Here is a 24,389-nt window from a genome sequence, read left to right as displayed (position 1 = left end):
CTCTCAGCTGTGCTGCCGCTGCTGCTGCTTTTATACCCCGGGCAAGCGGGGCGCGCGACCCCACACAGAGGCGGGGCCTACAGCGGGGCTGGGCGGGGCATCAGTTAATAGTGGGCGGGGCATCAGTTGGTAGTGGGCGAGGCATCAGTTGGTAGTGGGCGAGGCATCAGTTGGTAGTGGGCGGGGCATTAGTTATAGTGGGCGGGGCTATGAGTGTGAGTGGGCGGGAACTCAGTTAGTGGGCGGGGAGCTGAGTTGAGGAGCGGCTCAGTGGGACTCAGTGAGTGGGCGGGGGCTCAGTGAAAGTGGGCGGGGCCTCAGTTAGTGGGCGGGGGCTGAGTAGAAGAGCGGCTCAAGAGGGGCGGGGCTGAGTTAGAGTGGGCGGGGGCTCAGTGAGAGTGGGGAAGGGTGCAGTCGAGCGGGGCACAAAGTGGGCGGGGGCTCAGTGGAGGGGCGGGGCAAGGTGGAGGGGCGGGGCAAGATGGTACCTCGTTACATTGCTGCCATTAAGACCGCTGCTGCCCTCTGCTGGAAACATCCACTAGACTCCACCTGCCATCCCCATCTCACCACAGCCCTTGGCCCCAGCGTTCACGCTCTCACACTCCATCGAGTACCCGCACACGTGGGCGGACTTCATCGCTCCATCTCTGGTTCTGTGTTAAATCTCTCTCTCAAATTTAGCATTCTCAGGAAGAACGTAATCAAACAGATAGGGTGTTGACTGTTATGTTATCCGACTCTCTGTTGTATTACATTACATTTCTAATTATACTAGATTTGTGTTTCTATTTAATTTATACCTGATGATTGCTTGTGTTGCAATCGAAACGTCGTATGCTAGTATTTAATTAATTTATTATTTTATCTTTATACGTGAATTTACCGAAAGAACCAAATAATAATTCCTGCAGTCACGAAAAATTAAGTTTTATTCGTGAGATGGTCCGAGCATCATCCATGCTAGGCATGACGCGTCCCATCTTTCTTCGCAGTCGATGTGGCGATGTTTCGAAACTGCGTTTATTCCTCAATTCAAGTCATCCTCTCTGTCTCTCAAAGTAATTCCAGGAATCCGCTTAAACGTTTGCTTTATATCCTTTGTCAATGTTCGTGTCAGTTTTGGCGACCCATATACGGGTCATTGAGTGAATTGGGAAATTGAACAGAAAATTACATCAAAGTTGACCAGAACATCATAGGGGTTATGTTTGATTCATTATATTCACCAGGTATTCGGAGTTTTTCAATAGTGACATGCCAATGCGGTACTGTATTTGTAGACTGCCCCAGAGCTAAACTGAACACGTTCGCAACATTCAAATCGGCTCAGTAAAATGTTTTATTCCGAAAAACCAACGAATGCAGCAGCAACAACTCTGAAGAGTAAGTTGCAGTCAGCAAGGCTGCGAACAGACGCACGCTTTATCCGCCGTGTTCTAAAGCCAGTGGGGACATTGCCCCTATTGTTGTGTATGTATGCGTGCGCGAGAGAGCTGATGTTGTACAACTTTTATTGACATCGCTGAAAGTTTTGGGGGATGCTGCTTTACTTTCCGGAGGGCGTTTTATTATCTGGAAGAAGAAAAAAAAATACCGCAGTAGTTCTATTAAATTGGGCGTGTAACAATTGACTCCCGGCTAGCGATGAAAATTGTCATCGTTTGGGGCCCCCCGATTCAATTGACAAAGCATGGGGGAAGGGGTAAGGAGGAGCGGGAGGGGTGGGGGGGGGGCGGGGGGGGCCAGGGGGGGAGACGACCCCCCCAACTCGCGCTCAGGACCAGCCGGCGAGCTGTGCGTGTGGCATCAGCGACAGACGCGCTCCCTCCAGCATCGCCGCCGCCTCCACCAGCTGGGCACATCCAATCTCCAGCTTCTCCCTGCCACACGGGGAGTGGCGCGACGAGGCACGGGGGAGCAGGAGGGGGGGCGGACAGAGAGACGTTACGCGCGTGGGCCTCACGACAAACGCGGTGGGGGGGCGATGAGGGGGGCGGGGGGAGTTTCGTTTGAAGGAATGTCTTCTTGGTTCTTTCGGTAAAGTCACGTAGAATGGAAATAATAAAATAATAAAAATAAAACATTATAAAATAATTCTGTTTTATTTTTATTATTTTATTATTTCCATTCTACGTGACTTTACCGAAAGAACCAAGAAGATGAATCCCTGCAGTCACGAAAGCTTTAAATCGAAATTGAAGGAATGTGTTTTTTTTAAATCTTTTTCTCTTTTAATTTTATCCGAAATGCGCCTTTGACGTCACCGCCATGAGGAGGCGAAGCGGCCGTTCGGATCGCTCGCGGAGCTGCGTGAACTTCTCGAGTTACTCGACTAGCCCCGCCCACTACTCGACTAGCCCCGCCCACTACTCGACTAGCCCCGCCCACTACTCGACTAGCCCCGCCCACTACTCGACTAGCCCCGCCCACTACTCGACTAGCCCCGCCCACTACTCGAGTAGCCCTGCCCACTACTCGGGTAGCCCCGCCCACTACTCGGGTAGCCCCGCCCACTACTCGGGTAGCCCCGCCCACTACTCAGGTAGCCCCGCCTTCTGTCTTGATCATGAGTGGCGTACGAGGCCAGAAAATATTAAATCGGGACAAAATCATGTTCTTCACAAATCCTTTAGAGGGGCTGTCCCAGCCAAACCCGGGGCACTTAGTGGCCATATCTCACCTCTGCTGTGGACCAAAGAGACACTGGAAGAGGCTCTGTGGGGTCAGCGTGCACTGTCGAAGCCTCAGCTGCAGCGCACTCGCAACATGGGAGAAACCAACAAGGGTCATTAGTTCTTTGAACTGTGCACCTTTTGGCGTCATCTGGTCGAATACCATATGAGACTAGGCTCCAAAGAAAGCTGTCTCTGGTGTGGAACAATCAGATTCAAAGACAATGCATAAATTATCAGAGTATTGTTTTTTTGTTTGCATTTGACTGCAAGTATTGTGGTTAATGTAAGCATGATTCCTTGCAAAAGGTGTCAGTTTTGTTGCCAGAAAAAAGGGGAAAAACCCTATTAGTATAAGGGTCGTTAGTGTCAGCCCCGGGACAAGAGGCCCTGTGCCTCCGTGCTGCTCTGGGTTATTACCGATCGGCGCAAAGAGAATAGTCAACGGTGTCTTGCCGAAGTGCTCGTGTTGAGGTTAGGGGTAGAACTATCGCGCTCGTGTCCGGTTGGTAGAGTTGGTTAGACTTGCAGGTAGGATTTAAGTGGGCGAGAGGGCTAGTGCTATTGGATCAGAGGTATTGTGAGTGTTTGGGCTGGTCATTGTGGTTAGCGCGTTAGATCTAGTCCTCGTGGATAGTTGTTTTTTTTTTACTTTTATTAATTTTAATTTTTTACCTACGTGACTTTACCGAAAAAACCTAAGAATATGAATCCTTGCAGTCACGAAAGCTTCAAATCTAGAAATAGTTGGCTAGTTCGAAGTAGGGACTACCATTTGGTTGGCTCATCAGGGTTCAGACTAGTGAGATGCTGGTTAGTTAGGGCTATTACCCGCGGCTGGTTTGGCATCCTATTGTTTTGGGGCTAGCATCAGGATATGCCTCGTGTGCAACATCCACAGCCTAGTCGGCCCCCTTCATCGCCACCGCCATCGCGACTCATGGCCCTCTTCAATACTCCTGCCGCGCTTTCCTCTTCCGCATGTTTACAAGACCCACTCATCTCGCCTAAATCTCCTCCCTGCCCCTTCCGTACCCACAAACTATCGGTGCCCACCCTTCCTGACAAACTATCGGTGGTCGAAAATATCTCCCCAATGGGACGCTACGACCGCGGTATTAATATTCACCTCCTCTTAACGAATTGTGCCTACGAAGGCAAATCGCCTGAAATGTGCCCGATCTCGTCGTATCTTGGAAACAGAGCGGGGGCATGAGCCTCCATAGTTCTTGTTTGGGCGAGCACCGCCGCTGAACTGGTTGCGATAAGCTGCTGCGGGGCTGTGTTGTGCACAGCCCGGGGCAATGGCAATGGGCAAAAAATAACAACAGAACTTTGGTACCGTGCGCTCATACGCCGCTCCCCACATTTCACTGACACGTACAGACCAGCATTTGGAATTAAGTCTGGCGCGGGGAGGCACTCCTCTAACAGTGGATAAACTGTAAACATTGTTTTGTATATTACTGTGTAAGACCCACTAAGCTATCTCGCTCTTTTTCAAAAGCAACCTGGCTATCACACATGGTAGCTCAACGAAGTGGCTTATCACGTGGAAATGTATAGCAGCGAAAGTCTTAAATGCATGTTTCTAACTGCCGAGGGAAAAACCGGACAAAAATCCACACGACCACGGGGACAGAGACATGCAAAATCCGAATAAACAGCAGGCCTCATGAAAGTCTGTGAATTTAAAAAAATCCCTCTGTAGACCCTCTCACCAATCCACTTTGCGATCAAGACCTCCTGACGCCGTGTCCTCCGACCAGCACGATTGGCTACGAACGGAGCAAAAGAAGTTCAACGTACGGTACAGTATGTACGTACTCGTCGGTGAACGGGGGTCTGCTTGGTCACACTTCACCCCCTTGCTCGTCAGGGTGGGGTCGCTGAAGCGTTAGCAGGAGTGGGGGGGGCGAGTGGGCCAGGACTGGTTGCTGATAGTAGCGCCATGGCCGGGAATACAACTCAGGTGGGGTCAGGTTCGTAGCGCGGTGAGCTAATCACTGCACGACCGATCCATGGCTGACGTCTATACGTGTGTGTGGGTGTGTGGGGAGCGGTGGTGTAGCGGTTAGCGCGCTGTGCTACGAACCTGGCGGCCCGAGTTCCATTCCCGCTCATGGCCAACACCAGTGACAATTATTTAAACCGGTCCTGGGCCTCCCCTAGGTCGACTCAGCCTCAATGAGTACCTAGCGTGATGTGTAAAACATCGCCACTGTGGAGACAAAGGCGGCCGGGCGTGGTGCTGGCCACCCACCCCCTCGTGTGCAGTTCCGGCCTTCATAGGTCCTACTCGCTAACAGCACTTGCCCCAACAGTGTGTTAAGGCAACACGGGGGATCTTTGTCTGTATGTGTGTGGGTGTGCGCACCACTTGGCAGTTCACGAAGCCCTGCAGGACATTGCAGAGCTGAGTGATGCTGTGTTCACTGCAGTTTGATTCCAGGACCCTGGCACAAACACAAAGCGAGGCTGCGTATCACCACCACAGCCAAGATCTGAGACAGCGACGACTGTCGTGAAAAACCTGGCTCGAGCATTAACACTGATCCAAAAGAATCCTAACTGCCTTAGTCTGGTCTTGGATACTAATGCATAACCCTCAGAACCCTAACCGTGCCTAAAGTCTGGCTCTACGAACCTCGGGCATTCACTCCGAACATTAAGAATTCCTCTCGTTCACCTCCTTCCATTCCTCTCTTACAGCCAACCTCTTCCCCATTTTCCATTCTCTTCCTCTTCCCTCTCCTTCCCTACCCCTACACACCCCTCCATCGTTACACCCTCCCCTATCCTCTACGCCCGCCTCTACCGTGACCACCTCCCCTATCCTTTCCTATCCCCTACGCCCACCCTCGATCGTGACCACCTCCCCTCCCCTACCCTTCCCTATCCCCTACGCACCACTCTACCATGGCCACCCATTCATCATCCCCTCGCGAGCCCCTGCCATCCACGTCATGTCCACTGTTCACGCCGTTTTTTTGGTTTGAATCGCATTAAGCGCCTCCATAGAAGCGCGTTCTACAAATGTACGAGATAGGAAAACCGTGGCCACGTGGCGTCACACTCACGCGCCCACGGAGGAGGCGAGGGTGCGCACGGCCGGCACCAGCTCCTGCAGGAAGGCCCAATCCGGCCGAGCCACTGACGAGACTCCGGTGCTGCCGGTCAGCCGCCCCGCGTGCCCGCAGATCAGCTCCCTGGCACGGTGGCACAAGGGAGGAAACAATGGCACGCGCCATCCGGGGCAGCGACACCGGCTTTGTCGCTGTCGTCGCCGCCGTCATCGTCAGTGATAGCCTCCTCATCATCATTTTCTTTGTCAATGCTGTCATCGGCATCGTAGTCAATACCGTCATCATCATCATCGTCGTAGTTGAAATAATTTGTATAAGTAATGAAAAAAATTGGATTGATATTGGCCAAAAAGGGTAAAATAAATAAATAGGCTTTGATATCGGTAAAAAACGGGTATGTGTGATGAACTTCTTTCGCACCGTACGTAGCCAACCGCACTAATTGGAGGTGCGGAGGAAGGACAACAAACCAAACACAAAAAGCAGTTCTAAAGAAGTGAGTTTTTAAGTTAGATTTAAAAGTGCATAGCTCCAGTGGCTTTCTAATATCGGAGAGAAGACCATTCCAGACGGCCGCAAAAGCGCATTTGTAATGCGGTAACCTTCTTTGTTTGATGGTTAGACAAAAGCCGCCGCGGCGAGGATGACCGGAGTTCGCGTGATAGTTTATGCTCCATGACGAGTACAAGCAATGTGCGAGAATATTATCAACTTTGGCGAAGTTGGACCGTGGCGTGGCCACACAAGGGCCCTACCCTCTCTCGCTGAGGGTAGGGCCCTGTCCGCTACGGTGGCTCGGAGATGTTAACTAGCTCCCCTGGTATACAGGAGGTCGCGGGTTCGATCCCGACCCTGATGCCTGCTGTATATTAGGAGTTTGCGTGTCTCTCTCCCCGTGGTCGTGTGGACTTTTCTCCAGACCCTCCGGTTTTTCAATCAACATTTAGAATCAACGTCACGCGTTTAGGATATTTGGCCGCTGTTATAAATTTCCACGCGATAAGCCACTTTCGTTGAGCTATCATTTGCAATGGTCAGATCGCTTCTGAAAATGAGCTACGTAGCTCAGTGGGATTTTGCTGGTACAGGTAGAAAAACTGTTTATAGAATCACACGGTGAGATCTGTCGTCGCTCACTGCCAAGCAAACCGGGTGAGCTTGGGGGCACCTTTACCTTTGTCCCTCTCACCTGGACTGGTCGACCGCCCTCCACACGTCCTCCAAGACCTCCCAGGGGTCTCCGCTAGCGGGGCCGGCGGCCGCGCCGGGAGGGCCGGCGTCCGCGACCGCCGGCCCCTCGGCCGCCCTCGGCGCGCTCCGAGTGCTCGCGGTCTCCTCCTCCTCCTCCGCTGCGGCGACGTCGTCGTCGGCCGCCTCCTCGTCGCCTGCCACCTCGTCGCCTCCGACCGCCGCCACCACCTCCTTGACGTTGAGAGGGGGGGGGGGGCAAGTTGGGGAATTTCGAAAAAAATTAAGCGGCGTCTAAATTTCGATTTAAAGCTTTCGTGACTGCAGGGATTCATCTTCTTGGTTCTTTCGGTGGCCGTCTGGAACGCTCTTCCTTCCGATACCACGAAGCCACTGGAACTGTGCACTCTGAAATCTAGGTTGAAATCTCATTTCTATAAAACTGCTTTTTGTGTTTAGTTTGTTGTCCTTCCCCCGCACCTCCGATTAGCCCGATTGGCTACGTACGGCGCGAAAGAAGTTCAACAGCATACAACATACGTACACGCGCAAAGCACGCCACGTCCACATACCACACACGGCTACATCGCACACCACACCTGCGCCACAGCCAAGCCCTGATGCCCTCGCCCCCCCATGTGGCCAATGCCGCCCAAACCCCCCTTCTTCCCCCCACTGTCACCTGATTGCCGAGGCGCTTGAGGGGCATCAGCGCTGCGTAGGCCCGGGGGATGGAGCCGCCGTACTCGGAGCGCTTCCCGAACTCCCGCAGGATCGCCAGGGCACCGTCCAGGGACGCCGGGGCCCAGCATACGTCGGCGACGTCCTTCCTGCCCCACACACCTGCCGGGGCGGGGCGGAGGTGGCCACGTCTCGGTCAGCGTCGCCAGACGCGTGGGGGCTTTTGTCCACTGCTGGGGTGAAAGGATCCGCGCGCCGGGGGAGACCCAAACGCGCGTGGTGTGCTGTGTGTTGTATTTGTGTGTTGCGTGTGCGGTGTGTGTGCTGTGTGTGTTGTGTGTTGTCTTTGTGTGCTGTGTTGTCTTTGTGTGTTGTGTGTGCTGTGTGTATTGTGTGTTGTATTTGTGTGTTGCGTGTGCGGTGTGTGTTGCGTGTGCGGTGTGTGTTGTGTGTTGTCTTTGTGTTGTGTGTGCTGTGTGTATTGTATTTGTGTGTTGCGTGTGCGGTGTGTATTGTGTGTGCTGTGTGTGTTGTCTTTGCATGTTGTGTGTCCTGTGTTGTGTGGCATATGTTGTGTGGCATATGTTGTGGCATGTGGTGTGTTGTGTGCGTGTTGTGTGCGGTGTGTGTTGTGTGTTGTCTTTGCATGTTGTGTGTGCTGTGTTGTGTGACATATGTTGCGTGGCATATGTTGTGGCATGTTGTGTTGTGTGCATGTTGTGTGTGGCGTGTGTTGTGTGTTGGGAGCGGGTAGCGGATTGCGCGGTGAACCCAGTGGCCCGACCAACAATAGTGGCGACTATTGGAACCGGTCGTGGGCCTCACCTAGGTCGACTCCATCTTAATGTTTATCTGGTGCCGTGTGTAGACATCAATACTGGGGAGACAAAGGCGGCCGGGCATGGTGTTGGCCACCCATCACTCATGTGTCGTGCCAGCCTTCATAGGTGCTTGCTAACAGCACTGTCCCCAACAGCCTGTAAAAGCTATCGGGGCGATCTCTGTCAATGTGTTGTGTGTGATCTGTGACGTGCGTGTGTAGTGTACCCACGCTGTGTGATATGTGTACGCGGTGTGCTTTAAATATGTATGTCGATGTATTCGTGTTAAACTTCTTTTGCACCGTACGTAGCCAACCGTGCGAATCAGAGGTGTGGGGGAGCTAAACACAAAAAAACAGTTCTAAAGAAATTACTTTGTCAATGTAGATTATTTAAAAGTGCAGACCTTCCTAATATCGCAAGGAAGTGCTTTCCAGACGGCCGCAGAAGCGCATCTGAAATCGCTCGATGCGGTGACCGCTGCTGCGAGGATGACCGGAGTTCGCTGTGTGCTCCTCAACGAGATTCAGCAAGCTATGGCGTGTACGTGTGACGTGTACGTGTGGCGTGCACGTGCGGCGTGTACGTGCGGCGTGTACGTGCGGCGTGTACGTGCGGCGTGTACGTGCGGCGTGTACGTGCGGCGTGTACGTGTGGCGTGCACGTGTGGCGTGTACGTGCGGCGTGCACGTGCGGCGTGTACGTGTGGCGTGTACGTGCGGCGTGTACGTGCGGAGTGTACGTGCGGCGTGTACGTGCGGCGTGTACGTGTGGCGTGTACGTGTGGCGTGCACGTGCGGCGTGTACGTGCGGCGTGTACGTGTGGCGTGTACGTGTGGCGTGCACGTGTGGCGTGTACGTGTGGCGTGCACGTGCGGCGTGTACGTGCGGCGTGTACGTGCGGCGTGTACGTGTGGCGTGCACGTGTGGCGTGCACGTGTGGCGTGTACGTGCGGCGTGCACGTGCGGCGTGTACGTGCGGCGTGTACGTGCGGCGTGTACGTGCGGCGTGCACGTGCGGCGTGTACGTGCGGCGTGCACGTGTGGCGTGTACGTGCGGCGTGCACGTGCGGCGTGTACGTTCGGCGTGCACGTGTGGCGTGTACGTGCGGCGTGTACGTGCGGCGTGTACGTGCGGCGTGCACGTGTGGCGTGTACGTGCGGCGTGCACGTGCGGCGTGTACGTTCGGCGTGCACGTGTGGCGTGTACGTGCGGAGTGCACGTGCGGCGTGCATCTGCGCATGTGCGCGTTCGCGAGTGCCATCCGTCCTTGCGCGAGCGTGCGACGCCTACGCCGGTGCTGCTGCTTCTGCAGCGCCATCACGGTCTGCTGCAGGCCGCGGCGCACCACCGAGCCGAACACGGTGCTCCAGTGCTTGTTCAGGCAATGCAGGGCGTGCGCCAGCGTGTACGGAGGGGGCATACACACAACCTGACGGGGGGTTGGGGGGGGGCGGGGAAAGAAGATTTCAAAAATCGGCACAAGGGCGCGGCAGTTTACGTGCGCCAATTGCGATCAACCCGGCGACGCGAGTTCAATTCCCGGTCGGCGGAGAGCGCTGTCGGAGCCAGCGGAGGAAATTACAAAATTACACGTTCCCTAGCCGGGTGCCGGGTGGCTCAGCGAGACAGCGAGCGGCTCGCAAGGAGGAAGGTCTGATTGGCTGGTTGGCTCGACCCATCATCCCGCCGGGGTCAATAAAATGAGTGCCACCTCATGGGGGTAGTCGACAGCGGTTGTCTGGCTCAGAACTCGGGTCGCCGGGTTCGTAGCGCAGCGCGCCAAACGCTGCACCGACGCTCCCCAGAAACGACAACCACATGCCGCCATTCGCCACGAAGTGGCGGTGACGTCACCGTGGCCTTTCTGCCAGGCTATGTGCACTTTGAGGCCACGTCAAGTGTCAAAGGCTTACTGGCAAGGAGGTCACAGGACAGACCCGGGTGCCATGGGTGACTGGCAGATGCACCACCGCTCCCCAAAAAGACAAAAAGAAAGATCCCCCGTATGGCGTTAACAGACTGTTGGGGCAAGTGCTGTTAGCGAGCACCTATGAAGGCCGGCACGGCACACGAGGGGGTGGGTGGTCAGGACCACGCCCAGCCCCCTTGTGGCGATGTTTGCACACCACACCAGGTACTCATTTGAGGCCGTGTCGACTTCAGGGAGGCCCACGACCAGTTAATCGTCACTGGTGTTGGCCATGAGCTGGAATCGAACCCGGATCGCCGAGTTCATAGGGCAGCGCGCTGACCGCTACACCACCGCTCCCCACACCGCACACAAACACGCACATGCGCACAGGCCGACATGCAGACCCATGCAAATGTACGCACGTCCAGCCATTTGTCATCGTAGGCCAGCTTCATCTCCTCCTCCACGATGGCAGCGAGGGCATCCTTAAAGTCCGTGTGCAGCAACTGGTGAATGCGCTGAGTCAGCTGATAGCCGGCATCTTTCTGCCCGTGCCCGGCTGGACCCTGCCCTCTCGTGCTGACAGCGGTACGGTCCCCCGCTCGTGCACGGGAATGGTCCATCCCAGCGGCCAGCTGACATTCAGGGCTGGACGGGGCGACTGGGGAAGAGAAGAATTGGCCCAGGCTGTAAACATGTACATAGAATAATAAAGTACATTTGGTATTCATGCCATTCTTATAACACAAGGACATCAAGAAGGTGCTATGTTTCACAGGCTTGTATGCCAGTAGGGACAGATAAAACACATTCCTGCGGAGGGAGCTGGTAGGAACGTTGGGTTGCTCGGTCAATGGCCTGCAGGGTCAACGGCGGCGTGGTGTATTCCGCAAATATGGCCGACTGTGAGGGCGGGCACAAGCCGGCGTGAGTAGGTTAAACGTTGAGTTTTATAAGGGCACCACGAGGTGACCAGCCCCTCCCCACCCAGGCCCACCCCTCACACAGAGAGCCATAGACTCACAGAGAAACCCATAGACTCACACAGAGGCCCATAGACTCACACAGAAACCCATAGACTCACACAGAGACCCATAGACTCACACAGAGACCCATAGACTCACACAGAGACCCATAGACTCACACAGAAATCCATAGACTCACACAGAGACGCCTAGACTCACGCAGAGACCCATAGACTCACACAGAGACCCATAGACTCACGCAGAGACCCATAGACTCACACAGAGACCCATAGACTCACACAGAAACCCATAGACTCACACAGAGGCCCATAGACTCACAAAGAGACCCATAGACACACAGAGACACATAGACTCACACAGAGTCCCATAGACTCACACAGAAATCTATAGACTCACAGAAAGACGCCTAGACTCACACAGAGTCCCATAGACTCACACAGAGACCCAGACTCACACAGAGACCCATAAGACTCACACAGAGACCCATAGACTCACAGAGAGACCCATAGACTCACAGAGAAACCCATAGACTCACACAGAGGCCCATAGACTCACACAGAGACCCATAGACTCACACAGAAACCCATTGATTCACACAGAGACCCATATACTCACACAGAGATCCATAGACTTACACAGAGACCCATAGACTCACACAGAGACCCATAGTTTGTTATCCTTCCTCCGATTAGCACAGTTGGCTACGTACGGTGCCGAAAGTAGTTCAACACCCCAGGGAGGCTTGTGGTGAGCGTAGCGCCAAGAGAGGAAGAAACACGGAGCAGACCTCGGCAGCTACGACCCTCCACTCGTCAGGGCTAAGGAGTTCCCGTCGGCACGCTGGTGTCCCGTGGCGGCTTAAGAGTTCAACGGCCGCGCGGTCACGGACCGCCCGGCAAGGGGGCATCGCCGACGCGCCGAGCTTACCGCGCCGTGGCGGGGCGGGAGCGCCGGCCTCCTCGTGGGCTATCCGGCCGAGTTCCGCCGCGAGGTTGCGCACGGTGCACGCGTTGAGCCCGCTCACCAGCGCCTTCGAGCACAGGTTCACGTCGTCGCTGAGTACGCAGGGGATGTGTTGGGAAGAGGGGTGGTGGGAGAGGTCGGCAGGTCAGCGGGTCAGAGGTCAGCGTACGAGCGCTGTGGTCAACTCTTATCCTCGCAGCGGCGGCGGCGGCTTTTGCTGGGTCGTCGAATATAGACGGTCGCGGCATCGCTCGCGCTTTCGGATGCGCTCCTGCGGCCGTCTGGAATGCTCTACCTTCCGATTTATTAGGAAGCCCGCTAGGAGCTATGCACTCTTACGTGGTCTATATTGAAAACTCATTTCTTCAGAAGTGCTTGTTGTGTTTAGTTTGTTGTCCTTCCCACGCACCTCCGATTGGCACGGCTGGCTATGTACGATGCAAAAGAAGTTCAACACATCTACATTAACGCTAAAAAACCCGGCAAACGTTTCCAAAAAGTCTTCTCCGTCTACGCTTGATATTTCTTACAAACACACAAGGGAGCTTGTTACCTGCCGGAGACCTGGGTTACAGACGGTCAGCGTGAATCATCGATCACGTGATCATACACTGGCTGATCGCCCTTTTTCCTCCTTGTATGTGCGCGTGTGCATGTGTGCGCGTGCACGCGAGTGCGCACGCGTGTGTGTCTTTCGTCTTTGTGCACACGTGCGGAGCGGTTAGCACGCTGCGCCATGAACCCGGCAACATGAGTTTGATTGCCGATCACGGTCACACCCGGTGAAGATTATCTGAAACGGTCCTGGGCCTCCCCTAGGTCGACTCAGCCTCACATGAGTACCTAGTGCAGTGTGTAAACATCGCCACTGAGGAGCCACAGAGAAAGGCGGTCGGGCGTGGTGCTGGCCACCCACCGTGCTGACCTTCAAAGGTGCCCACCAATTGCACTCGCATCAACAGCCTGTTAAAATCCGTCGTGGGGGATGCTTGCCTTAGTTGTGTGCATCTGTGTGCCCGAACGCACAAGTGTGTGGCGTACGTGAGCAGCAGAGTGCGCGCGGACGGGTGCTGTTGCTTGCACTGCAGGCTGCACTGCAGAACGCCATCGTTGTTTGACTCCTCCAGCAGGCCGCCTGCAACGACAGCACCACCGCCATCCTTCATCCTTCACCGTAGCTCCCTTTTTTCATGTCAACTTGTCTGTCCACATGTCCTCGTTGAGGTTACGGGATGCACTGACCCAAATGGACGGCTCTTATCTTGCAGGTACCCACCGAGGCCACCCTACATGAGTTTGACGCTTCACTGACGAGAAAACCACTTATAAGCGATTCTCAGAAGCGCTCTGCCGACATCACCATAGCTAATGTAACACAAGCGAACTCTGGACCGGTTTCGACATGCGGTGTCTCATCCGCAGTCAGGCTCGCTTGAAACAATTCTGTATACATTACGCACTCCCAGAAGGCCGTACGGCTGTCGTGTAACAACACTTGTGCATCACGCGGAAGACTCAGACTCATTACGTCTCGCGGAGGATCGCTCCGCCAAACAAAACAGTTCCGCGGTTCGGTTCGTGAGTACGACCCAACGTTCGCAAGTCGGACGGTGAAAAATAACAGCCCTAAAATGCCGGTTCGTCCGTGAGTGCTGATGTTTGTCAAGTCGAACGCTCGTATCGCGGGGGACTGCCTGCAATCATTCGGTACTCCAACCCGTGCCCGCGTCCGCGATGACCACTCACACGGACGCTGGCTCGCCTCCTGCACCGACTGGCCCCGCAGGCGCGGCAGTCGGCGTGCCAGGCAGTCGTTCAGGTAGCTCGTGGCGCGCTCCACCATCGCCGCCGTGCCCCCGTCCGCCTCCTCCTCCCCCCCCGCCGACGCCGTGGCTCCTCGCGCCGCCCGACGCCGCCCGCCCTTGAGGGAGCCGAGTTCCTGCAGAACCGCCCAGGGCACGAGCAGCGTGGGGGCGCCGAGACCTGCGGCCCGGCCCCCACGAAGCCGACGGCGGTGAACGAGAGACGGCCTGCTCGGCTGCGCGGCGTCAGGCGTTCGAAACACACACGACGGCTCGAGGGCCGGTAACAGCTGTTCAACACGCGGCATGGGACGGAGGCAGGCGTACGGCACAGGACTGGGACGGTCGCTCTACGCATGGCGCGCGAGAGAGACGCGTGCGCGCACACACGGTCAGTCGACGCTCAACTGGGCAGCATTCGACAGTCACGGAGCACGTGACAGGCGGCACAAGTGGTCTGCGTGCTCTCGACTCTCATCCCCTAGTCAGGACGAAGATGAAGCCCTTATTTCCTCTGAATATGATCATCTACCTCTCTCTGTGGAATTAATATAACTGACTCACATTGAGATTTCAGACTCACATAGTGACCTATAAATCTACAGGGACCCATATTATCTCACAGAGAACCACATACTCACATAGAGACCCATATATCCACAGACCCATACACTCACACAGAGAACCATATACTCACATAGAGACTCATAAACCCATACACGGATCCATATAGCCACATAGGGATTCACAGACTCGCAAAAGGGGCCCAGACTCACAACAGAGACCCCATGACTGACCACCCCTCTCTCCAAGACATTCCCACAGCAGCTTGAGAAGCAGTCGCGTGTGGACGCTGAATAAACCTACCGCGCTGTACGATACAGAGGCCGCGTTATTCCTGCTCAGCATTGGCCTGCGTCGCATCGGCCCGGCAAACAAAACCATCACCGCCCCTGCCACAGACAGACTGTTGGTGAATGGTGCTTTTTCTGGAAGATTTTTGCTGTTTTTTCCTGGATTTTCTGTTTGCGCAGAGTCACTTATAGATGTTTTCTTGTTCATGTTTTTGTTTGTTGCGGTTGCACCCGATTCAAGAGCCGAATGGCTCACAGGTCTATACAAAATAAATGAAACTGAAAAAAACTGAAAACTCAAACACTGGTAGCGAGCAGCACCTATGAAGGCCGGCACGGCACACGAAGCGGTGGGTAGCCAGCACCACGCCCAATCGCGTTCGTCTCCCACGTGGCGATGTTTACTCATTTGAGGCTTAGTTGACCTAGAGGAGGCCCAGGACCGGTTCAGATAACCATCACTGGTGTCGGTGGCCGTGAGCGCGAATCGAACTCGGGTCGCCGGGTTCGTCACGCAGCGTGCCGACCGCTGCACTACCCGTGGCCATGTTGACTACACACCGCACCAGGCTGAGTGGACCCCTGCCTCCCACACACGAAACCACCCCCCTCGTCCCCCACCACCCCCCTCCATCCCCACACCTCGACCCCTCTCCCCACCGTCGCAGGGAGCTCACCAGGCACGTGCCACTCCCTCAAACGACGCACGAGTGGCAGCTCTTGCAGGAGGACGTTGGTGTCGAGGACCACGTGCAGCCGGCAGGGCTCTACACAAGACACGGCACACGCGACGCAGAGCTGCGGTCACCGTGATGACGCGGTCGACGCGACGACGCGTCGCGCAACACGGCCGTGAGACGGCCAATCGGTTCACGCGCGTTCGACGCTCGACCAGAGGTTCGCGGTTCAGATCCAGCGGCCGCCCCCCTCCCTGCCCCTCCCCACCTCCCCCCCCCTTCCCCCTCAAACCCCTCCCCCTCCCCGATTACTACTGCGGCGGTGCGCATGAAGCGTAACGGTACCGCGCCCCCGTCTGCTTCACAGCGGGGCATTAAAGATCACTTGACATTCTGTGCCGGCGTCAGAGTGCCAATTTGCCAATTTCGAAAAACTACCCGCAACATAATCGAGTGGAACTATACATGGCAACCGTCGGCCCCGATTGGAACTGAGGAGCGGGCAATATGCAGACTTTGTGAGCTGCCTTGCATTTTCTACCGGACTGGTTAAATCTCTGCCAAGAGTCTCGAACATAGGGCAGCGACGGTGAGTTCCAGGTCCGATGGACCGCGCGAGCAGGCTGCCGAGTGGGTTGAGCGAGTCGGTGAGCGTTACGGCAAATCACATGTGGGCGCGAGGAGTCCCTCTCCCTCATCGTGGATCGCGCCCGCTACGTAAACGCGGCCGCGGGCCGGCATACCACGGCGCCCACTCGGCCGGCCGATTGGCCAGCCGGCTGGCGCAGGTCACCTGCAGTTCCGCCGCCGGCGAAAGACGGTGCGGGCAAGTCCACCTCCATGCGGCACGGCTGCCCGCCGCCCCCCTCATCGGCAACGACAGGCAACGACGCCGACCGCGGAGGGTCGTCGTGCCCATACGCGGTCTGCGGAGGAACAGGGAGGAGCGTTACGACGGCCGTTGTACTCTGCCGTGGCTTCAGGTTCGCGCGACCGAAGCTCGCAGACCTCCGTCTCATTGGCATATGCGGTAAGCCCTCGTTTTTAACGCGGCAGACGCATTAAGCGAAAACAATTGACCCATAAGTAATGCTCTGGCGAGATACGATGTACGCACCGCGCTGTGAGATGGCGGGACAAATAACTGTGTCATTCCGTGTTACTGTATCGTACCGCACAGATTCGAACTTGGACCACTGTAACATCACCGTACAGCGGTCATTATTACTGAGGCTCACAGAGCCAGACCAAGGCATGTTATCATTATCAGCCATTGTCTATCCACTGCTGGTCTCCCCATGACGTCACCATCCCTCACCATCCTGAGTCCCATCTCACTCCTGCACATGAGCTGATCTCAATGCTCCATCTCTGCAGCGGTTGTCCTCTTGGGACACGTTCTCTCCTTTGTGAGTTCGTGCCCAAGGCTTGTAGGGCCAGATTAAGGCACATTTAGGATTCTCACGGTTCAGTGCTAATGCCCGAGGTTCATATAGCCAGACGAACACACCTCTACGATTCTTAGGGCACAATATTAATACCTATGACTCACTGAGGCAGACTAAGGCATCTCAGGACTCCGGCTCTCCGGCCGTGACTCTCACCGTTTCTGTCTCGACGACGGCACTCATCTCCCAGTTCGGCTGCACCACGTGCCGTGCTTTTGGCGGCACCACCGCCACATTCGGTCTGACACGCTCCACGACACTCTTCCCCACGTTGCGCCCTCCTCTCTCCTTCACCCGCACTGCATTTATGGCCAATTCCGGAATCGCCCTCTCCTCCTCCTCCTCCCGCCCGGCACGTAGCTCTGTGTTGTTCTTCGCCGTCAGCCGGCCCTGTTCTTTTCGGCCCACGCCGGGTACCACGGCCGGCCTGCCAGGGCCGATTTTCAACTGGACCTTGGGTGGTTCGCTCGCGACGGACGGCGCCCGCTTCTTCGCGGGAACCTTGAGACGGCACTCCGCCTCCGGCGCCCCCCGCCGAGCGGCCGCGGGTTTTGCCCGTTCCTTGGTTGCGGGCCGTGTCACCGGCCTACGTCCCTCCGCCCCCAGCGGCCGAACCCGGTTCCACGAAAACGACCAACCCTTTCCAGAACCTTCCCCGACAGCGCCGCCGTCGTCGTCGCGCTCAAGTTCCGCACGACGAGACGGTTTCACGGCGCTTAGAACCGCTCCTTCTTTCTTGCCGGACCCTCGTCCGGAGCTCTGCACATTCTCTCCCAATTTGCTTCGACTCGCCACCCGGGCCGACTTGCACTTCAAGGCGAGCCCCGTCCGTTCGCCTCCCGTCGCCCTCGGGATCGCCGCTTCTTCGGCCTTGCCCTGGCCGTCGTGCGACGAGCCCTGCGAATCCCGCCTGGCCACGCCGCGCGGTTCCGCGGGTCTCACAGCGCTATCGCGCTCGTTGGCGCTCGCCTCGAACCGACGGACACGCTCCGAGCGACGCTCCAACAGTTCCGCCACCGCGGCGCGCGTTAGGACTCTACCCGGACTGCCGGGCGCCGTCAACTTCTCCCCCTTCTTGGCTGAAACCGCCAACGAAGCCGACGGTGGCCGGGTCTTCGTCGCCGGTGCGGTGGGCTTGCCGACTGCGCGCCTTTTGACGGGCGGTTCATCCGTCGGCTTCTGCTGGCGCCGATCGGGTTTGGCCGGGATGCTCGGCTTGGAGTTGGCGCGTGAAGAGGTCCACGGCCCGTGCCACGAGGTGCCGGGCATGGAAAGCTCGCCATCACCATCCTCCCGATTGTTGTCGTCGTCATTGTCGTCGTCATCATCTCTGGCTTTGCGTTTGCGGGATTGCCGCTGATTTTTTGTCCCGTCGAGAGGAGGGAAGGTTTCGGAGCTGCATTGGCACAAATGCACAAGCGTTTGTAAGAAGTCAGGCAAGTTAAATACTGCACAGTAAAAGCCCAATTTAACAAAGGCATCGGGGCAATGAGTAACACTCCCGTGAAAATGTAAAATGCTTGTGTGCATCTCCGTATGTGTATGTTGAACTTCTTTCGCAACGCACGTAAGCCAACCGTGCTAATAACACTGGTCAACACACTTTTGCTGGCATAAGGTATTCCAACGGTATCAAGGTAATTTTGGGGTGCTGATTTCCAAATCTGGCATCAGTTTTTGTCTATCAGGTTTTTGAGATATCAAATATTGCATTTTCAATAAAAACTGCAGAAGAAAAATATTAAATAAATGTGAATATCTACATAAAATGATATTATGAACACACTATCCTAAAAATACAGCACCATATTATAACACTAAAGCAGGCACTGACTCGCAACAACTTGCAATCATAGTTAATTTCGGGTAAAATCAATGAAAATGGGGTATGCCGATAGCATAAAAATGAGATGTGATAGAGCAAATCTGAGATCAGATTTGGAATCAGCACCCTGAAATGAGTCTAAAACAGCTGCCAAAAGTCCAGGCCAGAAAAAAGTGTTTTTTTTTTTTTGACCAGTGTATAATCGGAGGTGCGCTTCTCTGTGCAAATGGAACTAGAAAGTAAACATCTTAAACACGATCAATGTTTCGTTAATGTGGCGTAACAATGTGACTGCATATCCAGAGGCTGCAGAGAAAAGTTAGAAAGTTACATTTATGTCATCGCAGTACTCTGTGTGACTACAGATCTATCTATGAGCACATATGTGGGTCTATGTGTCTATATGGGCCTCTGACTTTTGGCTCCGTGCAAGGAGTCCATGCAATGTGGATTTCAATCGCATATGTGACCGCATTTCAAGATGCCGTTTCAAAAAACACTGCGCATATTTGTTTTATGGATGGAAAGAATAAGTCAGTCACAGGCAAATGGAAAAACTCCGGTCATCCTCATAGCGGCTTTTGGCTAACAATAGAACAAAGATGGTCATTGCATCAGATGCGCTTCTGCGGCCATCTGGAATGCGACTGAAGCTACGCATCTTCTTGGTTCTTTCGGTAAAGTCACGTAGAAGGGAAATAATAAAATAATAAAAATTAAACATAATAAAATAATTCTCACGACGTTTCGGCCACAACGCAAGCAGCCGTCCTCAGCTGAAGAACAGGTCTGTCGGAAAGACAGCGTCTACGTGACTTTCCCGAAAGAACCAAGAAGATGAATCCCTGCAGTCATGAAAGCTTTAAACCATTGTGAATGGGATATACACTTGATATACATTGTGTAAAAATTCCACAATTGTGTGTCTGGTTCTATACTGTAACTATGAATCTGTACGTGGTTTTATGAGTACTGCATATGCACAGCCGCTCTGCCAACTATGTAACGATCAGCAGCAAAAAAAACATTGAGACTGTTAAAAATGGAAAACCAATGGCCTCGTAATTTTAGGAAAATGTAGTTTTTGAAATGACAATACTTTATTGCATACAGGGACTCCTTACTTACAAACAAGTTAGGTTCCAGAGGTCTGTTCGTAAGTCGATTCGTTCGTAAGTCCAACTTTACTCCTGTCGATTCAAAACGTGTTGTACGGCGTGTACACTAAACACGGGGAATGGCTTTAAAAGTTGTAAAATCTCCTGCAGATGTAGATGCCACTGGTTCTTCATGTTCTGCAGATGTAGATGCCACCACCGCCGCCTATTGGGCGGCAGTTGAACTTACGACTCTCGGTCCAAACAGCTGCCACTGGACATACGAACTGGTTTGTTCGTATCTCCAAAAGTTCGTAAGTCAAATGTTCGTAAGTAGAGATAGTCCCTGTACAGTGTATTAAAAGTAAAAGCGCGGACCTGCAATTACTTGCTCATATCACTGCCGGTGAGTCTCCACTAGCGGGGGGTGGGGGGGGGGGTACTTTAGAGAGCCCATCTCGAAGGAATTTGGTCTCCTCTTCCATCTTAATGCTGGCAACGTCGTGGAAGAGGTGGCAGCACTCACACATTGCCCCACCACACGTGAATCTCTTGAGTGTCAGCACATGATCAAGATGGCAGGGGGTACCCGTTTGCGACCCTGGTGCGGCCGGGTACGAGTACGGGTAGGCCGTGAGTCACTGGTGAGTAACCATTTGTCACTCATTTCCCAACGTCTTGTCTCTACTCACAATTCAAGTTCCTAGAATCAACCCACCCAAGCCTGCAACATGGCTTCATCCCAGAGGTCGCAATCGGGTACCCGTACCCTACCCGATACCCGGCTGGGTACGAGTAGCCGGGTATCGGGTAGGGTACGGGTACCCGTTTGCGACCCTGGTGCGGCCGGGTACGGGTACGAGTAGGCCGTGAGTCACTGGTGAGTAACCATTTGTCACTCATTTCCCAACGTCTTGTCTCTTCTCACAATTCAAGTTCCTAGAATCAACCCACCCGACCCTGCAACATGGCTTCATCCCAGAGGTCGCAATCGGGTACCCGTACCCGTACCCTACCCGATACCCGGCCGGGTACGGGTAGCCAGAGGTAAGGTACGGGTACCCGTTTGCGACCCTGGTGCGGCCGGGTACGGGTAAGGAATCAAAACCCGTTTGCGACCTTTGGGGACGGTGGTGCAGTGATTAGTGCATTGCGCTCTTAACCCGGCCACAGATACCATCAGTGGCTAAAAGCGATATACAAATCGGTTTTCACTAAAACCTGTGCTGGCGGGTGTGGCAAAAGTACCAAACGGTCAAACAATCTCCGATGTTGCCGGAGGCCCTCACCCAGCAGTGGATCCAGGAAGGGCTGTAAATGATAGTTTTTGTACAAAAATGGTGAAATGAAACTCTGTACCTGTCAGATCCAAGCTTGCGTGTCTCCATGCTCGGGCCGAGAGGCAAACATCAAATAGTCCTTTAAGCGACAACAAAAACAAATCAGCTTTTGTGACAGAGTAAAATTAAATTATATATATACTTAAAGTTGTAATAGCCAAAGCCTCTCCAAGCAAATGACACAAACACTACATGCACAAGCTTAACATTAATATATATTTTTTTTAAACACAAACTTATAACATGCAGAAAATTCTTAAAACTTGCAAAATTAATCATGTACAATTGTAAAAAAAAATGTTTTGAGATTAAAAAAAACTGGAAATGAAGGCAAATTACAATCAACTTGGTACTGTATTACTGTGCTGTACGTACACAGAGCCACTAGATTCGCCTAGGCCTCCTTTTAGCTGTCGATGCAACTACAAACCCAAACTTCAGCCCACGTAGATATTAAAATCTATTTCAATTAAAATTTTACCAGCTACGTAGTTTTTTTTCAGAAGCGATCCTAGCCATCACAAATGATAGCCCGACCAAGTGGCTGATCTCAGCATCACGTGGACATGTATAGCAGCAGCCAAATACTCGAAAGGCGTGGTGATGATGTTTCTTAATGTGGAGGGGGGGAACCGGAGAAGCCGGAGTAAAGCCACAGGGAGAGAGAGACACGCAAACTCAAAATGTACAGCAGCAGGCGTCAGGGTCGGGATCAAACTCACGACCTCCTGTATACCAGGCGAGGTAGTCAACATCTTATAACCACCGTGATGATGATGATGAAAGAGAGACACGCAAACTCCAAATGTACAGCAGCAGGCGTCAGGATCGGGATCGAACCCACGACCTCCTGTATACCAGGCGATGTAGTCAACATCTCCTAGCCACCGTGATGATGATGAGAGACACGCAAACTCCAAATATACAGCAGCAGGCGTCAGGGTCGGGATCAAACTCACGACCTCCTGTATATCAGGCGAGGTAGTTAACATCTCCTAGCCACCATGATGATGATGAGAGACACGCAAACTACAAATGTACAGCAGGCGTCAGGGTCGGGATCAAACTCACGACCTCCTGTATATCAGGCGAGGTAGTTAACATCTCCTAGCCACCATGATGATGATGAGAGACACGCAAACTACAAATGTACATCAGGCGTCAGGGTCGGGATCAAACTCACGACCTCCTGTATACCAGGCGAGGTAGTCAACATCTCCTAGCCACCATGATGATGATGAGAGAGAGACACGCAAACTCCAAATATACAGCAGGCGTCAGGGTCGGGTCGAACTAACAACCTCCTGCACACCATGCGAGGTAGTTAACATCTCCTAGCCACCGTGATGATGATGAGAGAGAGACACGCAAACTACAAATGTACAGCAGGCGTCAGGGTCGAGATCAAACCCACGACCTCCTGTACACCAGGCGAGGTAGTTAACATCTCATAGCCACCGTGGCGCCTTGACCATAAACCCTTGAGATCCTTGATGAAAAGCGCCATATACATGGAATTATTATTATTACGACAGCCAGTTACCCACTAAGTGAAGGGGATGTCACCACGGCGCTTGTGCCAGGCTAGGTGCACCCTGAGGCTATGCCGTGAAGTGTCGGAAGACCCGCTTGGCACACAACACACGCAATCCATGTCAGCCTTTACAAGCGAAACGCTAAACTATCGTAAATAACGAACGATACACCATGACGTTGAACAACAACAACAATATCATTTGTTGCTGCTGTTGTTGTTGCTTTTGAAGTGAACTGGGAGCCTTTTAAACTGCACGCACGAGCGGCGGACAAACCGACTTCGATACGAGACCAACTTTTGAGTAGTACGACGTTTCGCTGGTAATTACATGCAGCATCATCGGGCAATTTTCCAGATGAATAGTAAATGTTGTGGATCCAATCTTCAACACACCGGTGGGTTAATGTAATGAACTATTTTGTCTTTTGTCAACGTGACACTTTTTTTTTACTGATTGGCCGTGTCGGGTGGTGGCGGGTTACGACACATTTATAAATAACGCGATCTAAACCCAAAAACGTTTATACTGGTCGGAACCTCCTGGTTACACCAGCCCACAGGGGATTATTGTGTCCGTCGTGCAGGGAGGGGCTGGGTGGCAGGGGTGGGGCTGGGTGGGGGTGGGGCTGGGAGGGGTGGGGCTGGGAGGGGTGGGCTGGGTGGGGAGGGGCTGGTCACCCCGTGGTGCCCTTATAAAACTCAACGTTTAACCAACTCACGCCGGCTTGTGCCCGCCCTCACAGTCGGCCATATTTGCGGAATACACCACGCCGCCGTTGACCCTGCAGGCCATTGACCGAGCAACCCAACGTTCCTACCAGCTCCCTCCGCAGGACAATGTGTTTAGTATTATTATTGAGTCTAAATAACAACGAGTTGACTCATCGGCTGCAAACCCCAACCAACGGACGGCGAGCCTAACGCTAACAACGGCGACACGGCTCTGAAGCGCGGCTAAGTGACACGATTCAAACGTCGAATCGCACGATTGACGACGACAGAAATTTCAACGTTTAAGGCGATCACCCGAAATCGAGGTCCGATTAAAAGAAAAAAAGGAAACCAGCTGATCGCCTCACGGCGGCCCCGCGATGACGTCACGGCGATGCACATGAGCTTCCCCACTCGCGTTGACGTCACGGTCATTCAAATGAGGTGCTCCGTTTGCGATGACGTCACGGGCATTCAAATGAGCTTCTCTGCTCGCGATGACGTCACGATCTGCAAACGAGCTTCTCGGCTCGCGCGGTGACGTCACGGACATTCAAACGAGCTTTCTTCGCTCGCTTCGACGTCACGAATATACAAACGAGCTTCTCCACCCGCGATGTCGTCACGGCCATTATAATGATCTTTCTTGCACGATTTGACATCACGGCAGCACAAACGAGCTTTTCGCTTCGCGGTGACGTCACTGCCATGTAAATTCCCTTCTCAGGTCGTGGTGACGTCACTGCCATGCAAACGAGCTTCTCAGGTTGCGGTGACGTCAC

The 24,389-nt window shown here is 53.9% G+C and overlaps 1 protein-coding gene across 5 annotated transcripts; it reads right to left on the bottom strand.

Annotated features, from left to right (window-relative positions):
• Positions 1 to 1,331: 1,331 nt before the first annotated feature.
• SWT1 (SWT1 RNA endoribonuclease homolog) lies at positions 1,332 to 24,009 on the bottom strand. Of its 5 annotated transcripts, none has more exons than XM_078877982.1 (16): positions 23,923 to 24,009; positions 21,379 to 21,438; positions 17,254 to 18,493; positions 16,443 to 16,575; positions 15,650 to 15,739; positions 14,063 to 14,299; positions 13,358 to 13,451; positions 12,281 to 12,408; positions 10,790 to 11,028; positions 9,746 to 9,884; positions 7,632 to 7,792; positions 6,951 to 7,183; positions 5,756 to 5,884; positions 5,053 to 5,131; positions 2,684 to 2,751; positions 1,332 to 1,883 (listed from the first exon to the last, which is right to left on the bottom strand). In XM_078877982.1, the coding sequence occupies exons 2-16, from the start codon at positions 21,405 to 21,407 to the stop codon at positions 1,778 to 1,780; spliced, it is 3,105 nt and encodes a 1,034-aa protein (XP_078734108.1). In that variant the 5' UTR covers positions 21,408 to 21,438; positions 23,923 to 24,009; the 3' UTR covers positions 1,332 to 1,777. The 5 variants fall into 5 exon arrangements, with proteins under 5 accessions (XP_078734108.1, XP_078734110.1, XP_078734109.1 ...); XM_078877984.1 differs by having other exon boundaries at positions 23,976 to 23,987; XM_078877983.1 differs by lacking the exon at positions 23,923 to 24,009 and adding an exon at positions 23,616 to 23,913.
• Between the last annotated feature and the right edge of the window lie 380 nt (positions 24,010 to 24,389).

The sequence above is a fragment of the Lampetra fluviatilis genome, chromosome 49, assembly GCF_964198595.1.
Source record: "Lampetra fluviatilis chromosome 49, kcLamFluv1.1, whole genome shotgun sequence".
Lineage (NCBI taxonomy): Eukaryota > Metazoa > Chordata > Hyperoartia > Petromyzontiformes > Petromyzontidae > Lampetra > Lampetra fluviatilis.
This window is presented reverse-complemented; position numbering and strand designations above follow the sequence as displayed.

Coding starts and splice junctions, on each gene's coding strand:
- SWT1 (XM_078877982.1), bottom strand. CDS start 21,407: ATGGAGACACGCAAGCTTGGATCTGACAG. Junction 12,409..13,357: donor GCGCGCACTCTGCTGCTCAC/GTACGCCACACA, acceptor CTGCGTACTCAG/CGACGACGTGAACCTGTGCT. Junction 5,132..5,755: donor CTCGCCTCCTCCGTGGGCGC/GTGAGTGTGACG, acceptor TGTTTGTGCCAG/GGTCCTGGAATCAAACTGCA.